The 13,321-nt window shown below is 33.2% G+C and overlaps 2 protein-coding genes across 8 annotated transcripts in view; both read left to right on the forward strand.

Annotated features, from left to right (window-relative positions):
- LOC119833658 (proton channel OtopLc-like) overlaps positions 1–8,750 on the forward strand; it is a 39,333-nt gene extending 30,583 nt beyond the window's left edge. For 4 of the 7 annotated variants that reach the window (XM_038357768.1, XM_038357769.1, XM_038357770.1 and 1 more), the window contains exons 4-15: positions 186–370; positions 456–667; positions 944–1,027; positions 1,609–1,723; positions 1,913–2,073; positions 2,166–2,331; positions 2,425–2,595; positions 3,379–3,595; positions 4,229–4,513; positions 4,944–5,181; positions 5,757–5,924; positions 6,375–8,750. In XM_038357768.1, coding sequence (XP_038213696.1) covers positions 186–370; positions 456–667; positions 944–1,027; positions 1,609–1,723; positions 1,913–2,073; positions 2,166–2,331; positions 2,425–2,595; positions 3,379–3,595; positions 4,229–4,513; positions 4,944–5,181; positions 5,757–5,924; positions 6,375–6,515 — 2,143 coding nt within the window. In that variant the 3' untranslated portion in view covers positions 6,516–8,750. The remainder of the gene's footprint in view (positions 1–185; positions 371–455; positions 668–943; positions 1,028–1,608; positions 1,724–1,912; positions 2,074–2,165; positions 2,332–2,424; positions 2,596–3,378; positions 3,596–4,228; positions 4,514–4,943; positions 5,182–5,756; positions 5,925–6,374) is intronic. The other 3 variants (XM_038357771.1, XM_038357772.1, XM_038357773.1) reach the window with 3 other exon arrangements.
- A 1,261-nt stretch (positions 8,751–10,011) lies between these two features.
- Positions 10,012–13,315, forward strand: LOC119833645. The gene is made up of 3 exons (XM_038357746.1): positions 10,012–10,713; positions 11,365–11,569; positions 12,491–13,315. Exons 1-3 carry the CDS (start codon positions 10,305–10,307, stop codon positions 12,834–12,836), a joined length of 960 nt encoding a protein of 319 aa, XP_038213674.1. The 5' UTR covers positions 10,012–10,304; the 3' UTR covers positions 12,837–13,315.
- Positions 13,316–13,321: the final 6 nt, after the last annotated feature.

Consider the following 13,321-nt stretch of genomic DNA (forward strand, 5'->3'; position numbering starts at 1 on the left):
TTTGATAATTAATTGTTATCATTTGGTATTTTGGAAATTGGAGCGGTATCGTCCCCCGGGACGTCGGTGAACTCCTTTGTAGAAAATAATTATAGTTCAAATAAGTCTCACATTTCAAAAATATAATTAAAAGTAATGATTTTAAAATGGGTGCTTGTTACAATATTATTTTATTGTCTTTTCAGGACCTCACTCTTCATCATTTCAAGTTTCATCTACGCGAAACTTTTGGTCGTTGTGTGCATCGCGTACGTCATCAGCGATGTGATAACACACAACTTACCCCTCTACTACTATGAGGGTTTCTTCACATATCTCTACGGCATGAGCATCTTGTTCCTGCTGTACGTCTTCTGTTTCCTGCTACAAGGTTTGTTAACTGCTTAATCAATAGAAATAAGAAATATCTTAGAACGGATTAGTCGTTATGAAGTAGAAAATATTTTGATCCATAGAAAGCGCATGCTGTAACGGCAGTCCTCCGAAACCGAAGCCACCACCAAAGGAAAAGAAGCCGAAGAAAGAAAAAGAAAAGAAAACCAAAGACAAGGAAAGTAAAGATGGCAAGGATGGGAAAAAAGACGGCAAGAAAGATGGGAAGTCTAAGGATAAAGACAAGGACGGAAAAGATAAATCTGCCAAAGATAGCAAAAAACAGAGTTTCCAGGTAAGAATTTATAAGTATCACCATACACAGCACATCGTAAGCACATCCACTTATACCATAGAAAAATTACGCCATATCCCATTTCATGTGTTGCTAGTTAACGCAGTTTTCCGTCATTAATTTTTTAGGATTATGATTTTGTAAATAATCTTTTGTTTTCGCACTTTTGCAATTTTTACTCACACAAAGACATAGAGCTTCGATAGGATGTCGCCGCATGACCCCTGTTTTTGTTTACGCTGCCTATTCTTTTGTTTTTCCATATGATTTGGGCAGGAGGTGTATCCCCGTAAGATGCGTGATAAAGTTCGACAACAACAATTACAAATGCAAATGGCGCAATTGTATACCTCCGAACAGGTGAGGTTTGGTTGAAGAATCCTGCTTGAATTGTCGTGTATCATTCGGTTTGCTTTGGATGTGCTGTGTAGTTCGTCCGCAATCATGCATAGCTTTTGTTGTTTTTTCTGCTATTTTCCCTTTGCTTCCAAAATCGAAATATATTAAATACGACAATTTATCCATTATCCCTATCAAATTAAACAGTTAACATAAACATATACTATACTAATATCGTTTATAACAAATTGAAGTTACCGTTATCCAGCGATTTGTATTTAAACGTTACATTTGCTTGCCATTTTACAATAGCAAAACATTAACGTAATTTAAACATAAATTTCCTCTTTTGTTAATCTTTGAATAGAGCGAAACGAATCTTGCATTATTGAACAAGCATACTGCATAACCTACTTTTTCATGACTTATTATAATTTATGAATAGCATTTTCTATATCAGATCGGAAATATGTTATAACGGTATCTTCCCAGTATTTAAAAAATATGAAATATTTAATTTCATATTATATTGTCCTTGTACCAAAGCTTTATAGCTATAGAATTTTAGATGCTTTAAACCAGATATTGCGTTTTTGACCTAGCAACAAGACGTGGTGGAGTTGGAGGCAGGGCCCGTCGCTCGGCCAGTACGCAGGCGCAAAACTTCGCAGAATGATCATAGCCACGGAAGCTTCTTCCTGAGAATCGGAGCTATTGGTAAATTAACGTGGCCTATGTTTGACTACAAACATAGTGTTTTTTTAATTGTTGGATTAGAAATTTGGCTTTATTAAAAAATTATCGATATATGTGTTATGGATATACTTTGCCTCATGTGTATATTATAATATAAAAATTAATTTTAATGAATTTTCGTTTAATGAATTATGAACACTTAACTTGCAGCGTTTGGCTTGGGGACAATGATATACAACGGCTTGGAGTTTGGAACTTTCTTTGAGTTACCCTTAGACTCGCCATGCTATCTCATCTTGAAAGGAGTTAACCCCGTCTTACAAATGGTTTTCACCTTTATGCAAATGTATTTCATTTTCATGAATTCACGGGTAAGTATTCACTGATAAATTTAACATAAGCATATGTATAAGTAGCATTATTTTTTTTTTACTTATCTAATAATGTTTAATTTACTTTTCAGTTAAACATACATCGATTTAAAGTTATCGCTCGTTTTGGTTTGATGCACGTCGTGGCGACAAATATTTGTGTATGGATACGCACACTTGTGTTAGAATCGCTGAAGGAAATAACCGATTATCATGTCAAGAATCCTCTTGGATTACCTGGAGAAGGCGTACTTGGAAGTAATATATTATTCATATTCCATACATTACTCTTTTAAACATTCTGCCCCTTTAAATCCAAACTTACAGTAAAAACTGTTCTGAATTTTGCAGAAGTCATTCGAAAGCATACCTTGAGACATTCGGGCAAAGTGATTGGTGCTGTGTCTACGGTGGCCACCACAGTAGCTTCGACTGCAACAACAGTTGCTAAAAATACTGGTGAACAAATCTTGAATGCGGTTACTTCAACCACTTCTGCACCAACAACGACACCCACCACAAGTGAGCTTAACATTAACTAAACCACCCCATTAACCAATCAACCCCTCATATTAACATGCATGACTGTACATTAACATAAATAAAATAAAAACTAACAATTTTCAGCGACTCATTCTCCATATAACAATTTTGGTGGGGCGTTTGTACCCAAATCGAAATTCATCGACACTATAAAGAGCACAATAGGATACGAGAACCAAAACCATGGGGTTAGAGGGTCCTGGCCCAATGACAATCCGTTCACAACTACATATACCCCGATAACTGCTGAAACGAAGCCTACACCGACTCAAACGGCCATGTTGGAAGTGTTCCAATGGCTTTATTCCTCAACTGTGAAACCTATTGTTAGTACAGTTTCAAGTATTGTGGCTTCGACTCCAGGACCAATATATGATAAAGATGAATGGGGCAATAGTGTCGAAACATATCGTGTCGATGAACCACCACATTCACCAGGTTTGTCGGTCTCCGGTCTAACATTTGGTTCCACGCAGTAGCACTTTTTATTTGCGGTTTCAGCTATTTTTCACGTATTTTATTAGCACGTTATTCGTTGTAGATATTATTTTCATTTCGTGTAGCATGTTTATGTTTACGTCGACATGGAAGTAAAGTGGCATGGATGGTATTGTCAAGGACTAAGAAGAAGACAAAGAACTTCTAAATGTGACTAGGCTATTTTCATTGTAATCTATGTTAAGCAATTATATTGCTCAAAGTAGTTTAACCTACGATCATAGAACTTATTATAGATGTGTAATAAATATTTTTTATTTTCAGCCAACAACGCTACGGAGATATTCGAATCATTCGATAGTTTAAATCCAGCAGCTTTGATAGCCAATATTGATAACACAACGGTATGTGGAAGGAATCCAATAATGGGAACAATTGTTACCGACTCCGCACCATATCTTTACCCTTTCATCATTGAATATTCGCTTATTGGAGCTGCTGTAATTTACGTCATGTGGAAGCATATTGGCCGTTATCCCAGGTTGGTGAAATAGATTAAACATCATCCTCATTTCATTATATTCACATAAGGATACAATCGAAAAATTAGATACCTGCTCGCTTATTTTTAAAAGGTTAATGTGACCTAGTGTGAATAAACGGACATAAATTTCCTTATAACTTGTGACTAATGCAACCAAACCTGTATTTAAGTAACCATTAATGTAGATTACGACTGACCTTATTAACTCTGTAGTTTTAGTAGATCCATTAACAAGTTTCTATATAGTTCCTAATATTGTTCGTATGAAATGAAAAAAATAATTTGTCGGTAGATAAGGTTAATTTTAAGTAAGTCTGGAGCAGCTGATAATGCATCTATCTTTCCGTCTTCATATTTTCATTCTGCCATAAATTACTTCGAGCTTTATCTTAAAAAAAATTACGTCAAATTTATCAAAAAGAACAAAGCCATAACATTTATATGCTCCACTTTTAAATAATTTCTGTTAATTGATCATAACATATTCATAGTTCCAAAATCATACACGTAACTATATTTATTGATATCCGACGTCAGTCTACATTTTAATCTTAATAAATCCTTAATAATCTCAGCAAAATATTAAAAATGTCACCTAAATAGCACATGACAATACACGTTTGGTTGCAGCGTCGCCAACGACGAAGATCTGGAAAGACGTCTGGAGGCTGTTCTGTCCCGCAGGGCGGCGGCTTTGGCAGCGGCTCAGAGGGGCAACCGAGTAGACTGCGCTGGGGCATCCAAGGGTCTTTTCTGTGGTCTTCTCCTTCTCGTCGCTTCATTGATCTGCCTGATTCTGTTCTTCGTACTGATAAGACACCAGGAGTTGAAGCGCTTGTCCATTTACTTGGCGGACGTGTCGCATTGCGCGCTGATGGTGCTCTCGATTCTGGCTATCTTGATTGGATTTATTCGGTAAGGGTTGTTATAGTTATCATTAGTTAATTGAACATATAGTATTATTTATATTAAGTCTTTTAGGACGTTGGAAAAAAACGTAAAATATATTTCAACAGTTCCTACTAAGTACCATGAATCTGTAGAAGATCATGTAGTTTGTGATGATTAATTATTTGCATGTACCCCAAATGATTTTTTTCGATAAATTTGTTTTTATTTTTCAAATTTTTAGTTATTTATATTTAAAAGTTTATTTAGTTTCTTTCGTTCATTATTTTTTTTGTTCTTCCCCTCCCCTCCAATTCTAACCTTATCCTCGAATCCTCGTAACATCGGCTCCATATTTAACTTCGATCGCCACACCATCTTTCACAACGTCACTTGTGTGATTAACATATTCCCATGTTTAATTTTAACCATATTTGGTTGCACCTTATGAAATTAGTGGTAGAGTAATGAAGTGGAGCTCAGATCCTCCCTCCTGTACCGAGCCTCTTCGCAGGGTGCAATCGTTGAAGTTCCGTTCTGAAGAACAGTCGGATTTGAATGACATACTGCTTCGTGTCTCCGCGTTTGGACTCTTTACGTACGCCGTGTTCAGCATCATCGCCGGTGGGATGGGGGCTTTCACGCACGAACCTAACTTGCTTGTGATGATTACCGGATGCTTGAGCGTGCTGCAGGTGAGTTATTTAATTGTCTTTCGTAAATATTTATACATAAATCACCGATGAATTGTGATTTATTAAGCCTAAAAAGAAAATAAGGTAAATTCCATTTATAATTTAGGATAGGCTATATCGGTATAAGTTTTGTACATGGTTTTACATTTCTGTAAATGCTATATAATTTCTGAAATCAAGTAGGTCAAATGTCATTTTCATATTACATATTACGTAGAACTAAAATGTAAAATTGATTTTGTTTTAAAAGAGCAACTATAAAGTTTTTGCCGGCTCTTCTGTGTGGAAACTGCTTTCCGAACCGTGATAAATGTTAAATCTGTGACGATTCAAAAGTGCTTCCATATGAAGTCTTATTGAATAAATGAATGTTTGATTTTGAGTTTTATTGTCGTCCTGTGCCCATTACCACAGTCTAAAGTATTATATCCGGTACTAAAGATAATATCTCGTACTTAAAGTCTCATGGTCTCCGAAACCCTCCTCTCTTTTACATAACTCCAGGCGTTTTAAAGTCTCGTTCTCCCTCACCCTCGTCTGTTTCTCTCGTGCTGACGTCCCACGGCGTTTCGTAGGTGATCCTGCAGCTGCTGTTCATAGCGGACGTGTCGCGGCGGCGCGTGCACCTGCCCGAGCAGGAGCGCAGCAAGCCCGCGCGCCAGGCCGTCACCTTCCTGCTCATCTGTAACGTCACTATGTGGCTCATTTACACGGTGGAGGCGCAGAAGGTGCTCGCTAACCCGGTTAGTGTTATTTTTAGGGAAATCACTGTTTTGTAACGTGTTATGTTATATTTTAGTTTTATAGTATTGAATTGTTTGTGAATGAGAACATTTATAAGAAGTGTATTTGAACCCCGACTCGTGTACCATTTTTTTCTATTCTTTCAAAAATGTTGAAGCGTGTTGTATATTTATTTTCGTTTTGTTTAAAACTGTAAACGTGAAAGCTTTTATGAGGTGAGCTATCATAATCGCTTTAGAAAAAAAAACTCTTTTGAGCCATTTGCGATCACCCACATTATATTATATTAGAAAAAGCTATAATCTTTAAAATTTTGAGCATCATCTATTACAGATACTAGAAGAAAAATACATTTGCAGAAATATATTATATAGACAAATATGATGTTAATTACGACATATGTCAATAAATGTTTACTTATTACTAATTCTAGTATGTTAACGTTACAGGTTCAACTGGACTTCTACGGTTTCGTCGCCTGGTCTTTGGTCCAACGTTTCACTCTACCGCTCTGCATTTTCCATCGTTTCCACTCGGCCGTAACTCTGGCCGAAATCTGGAAGACAAGCTACAAAGCTCGTCTTGAATGAATCGACCTAACATCCATTTAATATGGATTTAGTTCAAATACACTTTCATATTGACGATATCAAGCAAAACCAACAAAAATAGTTCAAAATTTCACGATTTTGAATGAACCCCTGCAACGATAATGTCCAACTGTTATTGTCAATGTGAAAGCGATCTTATGCCCGTAAAAATAGGGTTTCGTACCGATTTCGTCCTAATCCGGGACAGCAATATTGTAGTTAGATTTAAATTTCAACTTTCAATCTTACTAGTATTTGGATATCGTAGCGCAGGTAGAGCGTCAGCTTTAGAGTTTGACTTTAATCGTAATCCCGGATTTCTGAATGTTTTCGAATATCAATTTAGCGTGAAATAAGACATAATAGAGATGGATAATTCGTCAGGAGCTGTTAACAATTAATATAAACATGAAAATCTTTATTTAGACCAATCAAAGGGAATGATCGGTACAATGTATGAGACACTACGATGAAATAAGCATAATTATGAATGGGACAGTCATATTTCTGTCATGAATGAATGAACAAGATGACTAACAAACTCAAAATACATTAATAATTTACACGGTGTTCCATTTGCCGCCTACTTAAAAAGGGTTCAATAAATTCGTCAAGGAATAGACTTTCAATGAAAAACTTTATTGTGGCTTAGAATAGTTATACCTTTTTGTACCCACGCATTTTTTCATTTCTCATATTACAGTGTGTTTCACTTTCTTTCACATTCCACTATCTTTACCGTTGCAATATTTACTTTTCAAGACTGATGAGAATTGTTGACACGACAAAATATACGTACGTTGCTCATTCTTATACAATTAAAATATTAGCACAATTTATTCTTAAAATACAAAGTTTTGTACAACCTGTTGTGAAAAGTTCCCTCCTTTGTTCGAGTGCCATGGGTTAAAATGATATCAAATTTGACAATATTTTCTTTATGAGGAATGTTAGAGAGGCTAAAACTAACATATTGACATACTGACGGCCTTTATTTGAATCTGCTAGCTAGCTCAGCGTTTTCAAAATCTCATGTGGATAAAAGCCTATTATTTACCCAAACTTTAGTAGGCTATTTTAATGAATTATTGGCAATGCTACAAGTAATTTTACATCTAAATGTTAAGATGTAGAGGTATCATAATAATTTAAATTAATGTCTAAGTAAACAACATATAACGAATGAATTAATGCGGCTAATTTTGTTGCTTATTGCTGACTTTAAAGTCAAATTTAAGAAAATAATGAAGAATAATTTTAAGAACCTGAACTTGATAAAACAATCAAACAAGTGGAATCGAATTACCTACACTATTCTATTTACTAGAACTGTGGTATTTCATCCAAAAAGAAAACAAAGGTCGTCAATGATTACAATATAAAAAATTCTCGAGACGTTCTCCATTTAAAAATACTGTAGTAAATATTTAAGGATAAAAGTATAATAATTATTAATATATTAACGTTTCAAAAATTTATTAGCCAACATAATATTTGGGATAAGCTCGTAGAGTTATAAATGTTACGTACGAAAATATAGTTATATGAATTAGATGATGTATCGAAATAATTGTCTTAAAGTAAGTACTTAAATATAGAAACACCAAAACATGACGCGGATTGCAGTATGATGGTATTACAAAATCTGCTTAACCAAGATGAATATTAATTCAAAATATTTTGATTGCAAGGGGCCATAAAAATAACAATTTTTTTAATACAACGCTCATCTTTTATAAGCACTGTATTTTAACGTGTTGAGATTTAATATTTACCTAAATAACGAAAATAAAGTGTTTATTGTATTTGCTGAAAGAGTTCTTTCTCCTTATTGCGTTTAATCTCCGCTAATGTGTTAAACAAAAATTTGTGATGTTTGAGAATGTTGTGTAAAATTGCGTTGCATTGGAAAATAACTTCACTAAAATAATATTTTCGTAACGATCTATAAGTGCAATCTATTTTTATAAGCTGTCTATATTATTTACATATAGGTGTCATACCTATTTAATATTTATTATGATATGAACGAAGGCGTTACGCCCGATATCATTAATTATAATAGTTATGTTACGGATTCTGTAAAAATAGCTCATAAAACATTATTTATACTATATTTATTGTTTCTAATTTTAGTACTTGATTGCTATAGTTTCGGAGAGTGATGTGTGCTCACTTTGTGAGATGCGAGTGAATGTAGTTATTTTAAGTGATACACAAAAATAAAACGAAAAATGAAAAATTTCAATTAGACAAAAATTTCAGAGCCCGATCGTATTTGTTTCTGTGAAGGCTACTCGATGAATATTCGATTCTAAAAAATCGATGCGTGTTTGGCTTGGTTTATCACTGCCGATAATTTTAAACACTTAATAGTAAGCCCTTTTATAATTCTATACTATTTCTAACTTATTCAATTTTGTAGATGATATTTACTGTGTACCTAACGTTTGGAAAATGTACCGACATTTGTATCTTTAGGTTTATCGGATATGTGGTTTTCTCGATGTTAAATTAGATACCAAAAAATTTAAATGTTTGGAATCTCTACTTTAAAGTATATAATATAAATGTCTATTTGAATAAATTACGTAATACTTATGAGATTGTTTGTTTTATTTGTTTCTTTAATATTTAAGAATAGAGCATCAACATCATTACATCAGACCCGCCACTTAAATCTTTATATAGGTATACGTATTTCTATACTTTACAACCAACTACCATACGGGCTATATACGACTTATGTCAGCTAATAATGTAAACGTAATTCGTCAATGGTCTTTGGGCACAGACTAGGCATGATGTGTCAAATGTGTATTTGAAAAATATGAATTTTGATTCAGTGTCCTGCCCCTCGTCCTTATTCTAGTAGGCAGCACTCATAGCTTCGGTACCATCACCAGACAATACTATAATATGAAAATACCACATGATATTATGTTATCATTTCACCTTATACCTACAGTTTAAGAACCGGTGAAAGAAGCAACCAGAGTATGCTGTCATTTAAAGATGAGATGAATGATATCTCGGTACCTGGATATAACATTTTGAAAGAATTTATTATGCAGTAATAAATGATCCATTCATACATTCATTTTTTACGAACAAAATCGGTTCTAAATGCGAACCTTATGGACTACCTGAGGCTTTGATATATAAAAATATCGACTCCAAAAGTTTAACCACATCTAAACATGTCCTTTTTGTAAGAATCTATATGTTCTTATATCTTATTGAATGCACTCGAGAAGGCGATGTAAACAGTGTGTTTCTAATTTTATCTACTCTTTAAACATTAATATTAAAAGATAACATGTAGAGTACACATAAACAATCTAGCTTACGTATATTCTAAGCTGAGGAATGATTTAATGGTGCAATACGACCATTGACAATCCTGTCCATCATAGATTAAGAACTATATAATACGGAATCAGTCATAATAATACTACTCTTTGACTGATTCTGTCCTCTCATAGACAAAGCATTTGAAATGTCAAAGATTGTCAGACGTAACATATAAAGTGTAAACCACCAAGTTTCGATTTGTAATTTTGTGATTTGCAATATTTTGCAAATTCTTAAAAATTTATTGACGTTAGATAATATTATGTCAGAGAATAATAATTAATAAGAAATCTAAATCATAGAATCTAACTCATCATACATACATGTTATAACGGGGATATTCCAAAGTGAAGAAGGAAAATTGTTCAAAAATATGATAGAGACTAGAGTGTAATAACAAACAGTAGTTCTTTGTATTGGAATTTACGTTCAATCATGATTGTGCGGTGTGCGCTGTTAATTCTGTTTGTGAATTGTGTACGAACAAATGAAGAGAAACCAAATTATTTTGAAGATGAATTCAATTATTTTAAGTTAGACAAAGGGTTTCGTGTTATACCGTACGTAGATAATGTGCCGCACTTTATAGGGGTTAAGAAACGTGAAGCTGATGGAATTTTACCTAAAGTTGAAACTGATCTGTTAACTAGTGATAACCAACCCCAACAAACAGTTAAAAAAGATGAACCAGAGCAAATAATTATTGGACAAAGTGAAGGCGGAATTGTTAAGCAAGAAATTGCTTCACCTCAAAATAATTCGATAGCATCATTGGTTCCAATAAATAATAACCAAAATGTCAACCAAGAACAAATGAATAAAACAAACACAATTTCTGTTAAAAGTAAGTTACTGTTTGAATTTTTTTTTATTCATATCATGGAATACATTTAAATGTATTCTAATGACATAAAGCTGAAGAGTTTGTTCTTTTTAAATGTGCTAAAATTAGGAACTGCTCGATTGATTTCAATAAAGCTATTTGATATGTATTCACAAATTATAGTTTCTCTCATAAATTGAAGATAATTATTTCATATTGAGTTATATCTTATTTGTACTACATACCATGCATTTGCTTGTAATCAAACTAAATCTCAATGTTAATGAGACATTGCATGGAACTAAAAAGTAGCCTATGTCACTCCTTGCTTTCTCTAGACACATTATATGTAATCAACTACTCTGTTACATTAGTAATGTTTTTATTAGCATAGAAAGGTGTATATAACTTAATAATTATGTGTAACTTATAAGTATTTTTTTAGATTTGAGGTAGCATGGTAACAAACACACTATTGTTTTTATTTATTACTCTAGAGGTACAGTTTTCAGATAAGTTGTATTTAGTTGTTTCATTATGTAGCTACCAGTAATATCTATGTATATATATTTTGTATAAATAATTTAAAAAATCTTTTAATGTTATTAAATTTTTCCTTTTAGGAGAAGATTTAAAACCCAAGTATTAATATGTGTAATTAAAAAATTTCAGTTTCTCCTGATAAACCAAACGAAAATGTCACAACTGCTCCACCTACAATTTCCAAGCTCAGTGATCCAGCACCGAACAAGAATATCACCAATAAGAAAGATGAATCCTCAGCTATTGACGTTAATAGTCCTGGTGTTATAAAGAGAGCTTTAATAGTTTTCGGAGGCCTGACACTTCTTGCTGTTGCTTACCTTATATTTTACCGGTAATAAATCATTTATAATGAAAAAAGGAATACAATTGCTATCACAGGGAATTATATATAGTCTAGATTAATTTCCTTGTTACATCATTTAATATTATACATTCATTGACTAAAAGCTATGAGATGTAGCAAAAATTATAACAGTAGTTTCTTTTGTAATTCTTCTTGTCTTCTCTTTCCTCTTATACAAGTCCCCTTTCTTAATATATATAAATAACATGTCAAATTGTTTGTCCCTGATGGACTCCTAAACTACTCAACCATATATAATCAAATTTGCAAACCATATGCAGTTTGATCCTACTTAAAAGGACTACCTGGGTGGAGCCAGGGCGTGCTGCTAGTATTATATATAACTCTTTTCTTATAAATGAATTACATAAAGTCTATAATCTTAACCATATATTATTGCTCACAATTAAATATAAAAAAATGTATGGCAAACTTAGGGAGAATTGTGGCCTATGACATCAACATCCATACTAATATTATAGAGCTGAAGAGTTTGTTTGTTTATTTGATTGAATGCACTAATCCCAGGAACTGATGGTCCGATTTGAAAAATTCCTTCAGTGTTATATAGCCCATTTATTGAGGAAGGCTATAGGCTATACATGTACCACGGGCGAAGCCGGGGGAGAACGCTAGTTATAGATAAAATAAAAATTTTAAGGTGATACATATTAATCAAGTCAATTTTTGAAAAGTAATATTGAAAAAACAATGAAAATTTAGAATACTGTATAAAAATATACAAAATATGTATTGTTAGTATACAATTGGAAAAAAAGCAACACAAATATGTACACTATTTGTACAAATATGAACACTGTATGTATACTATTTTAGTTTAGTATATAACACACTATGGAACCAATGCTAGCATGCAAAAACATTACACATGAAATAATTATTTTCCAGAAACAAACACAAAAAGTTTGACGCCAGTAATAATCATGGTACCGGTGAATCAAACCAATTCAGATATGGTGTTCTCCATTCTGATGACCGGCGGGAGAATCTAGAACTATCTCGAATACCACTCACAATGGAATCTGATGATGATGAAGACGAAGACCTAGAAATATTCGACCTGGAACAGAAAAGGAAATCATTGTCCTATGTAAATCTTCAAACAAATGATGAGGACATTGTTTTACGTTCATCTAAAGATGAATCCAAGAACAATTTGTTACTAGATATAGAGGATGGATCGCCAGATCAGCTCATTAATTGGTCAAGTAGTGGTAGTAAGTCTATACTATAATATTTCTATATTTGACCAACTTACAAAGGAATTTTTGGAGAATTTCAAGTGAGGCACAAAGTCAAGAAAAGGTTTTTAGAAACTCACTTATTTCTGTATGGTGTTAATACCCTCTAATGATATTGGGGCTTCTCAACATTCAAGCAATATTTAAAAAAGGTAGGTTACAGAACTATTTTGTTAAACAATTTTAAGTGTTTAGGAATATTTTACTATTAGCATGAAGCCCAATGATGATAACGAAATGAGTTTTGAAAATGGAATGAAGTTTGTGAGTACATAGACATATTTTTCTAAATCACACTGATAGGAGTTACAGAACAGTTTAATATTTTATATTTCTTAAAAGCCTAATCTATCGCTAACGAATTTTACGCTATCTATTAAGTTAAGCTTAAGAGACTTTTGTGTATATGTAAAAGGACACTTTTAGCACAGTCTAATGATCCATACAGTTGGTAAACCAAGACGTTTAGTTTAGATAG

The sequence above is a fragment of the Zerene cesonia genome, chromosome 17 (assembly GCF_012273895.1).
Source record: "Zerene cesonia ecotype Mississippi chromosome 17, Zerene_cesonia_1.1, whole genome shotgun sequence".
Lineage (NCBI taxonomy): Eukaryota > Metazoa > Arthropoda > Insecta > Lepidoptera > Pieridae > Zerene > Zerene cesonia.

Coding starts and splice junctions, on each gene's coding strand:
- LOC119833645 (XM_038357746.1), top strand. CDS start 10,305: ATGATTGTGCGGTGTGCGCTGTTAATTCTGTTTGTGAATTGTGTACGA. Junction 10,714..11,364: donor AAACACAATTTCTGTTAAAA/GTAAGTTACTGT, acceptor AAAAAATTTCAG/TTTCTCCTGATAAACCAAAC. Junction 11,570..12,490: donor GCTTACCTTATATTTTACCG/GTAATAAATCAT, acceptor ATTATTTTCCAG/AAACAAACACAAAAAGTTTG.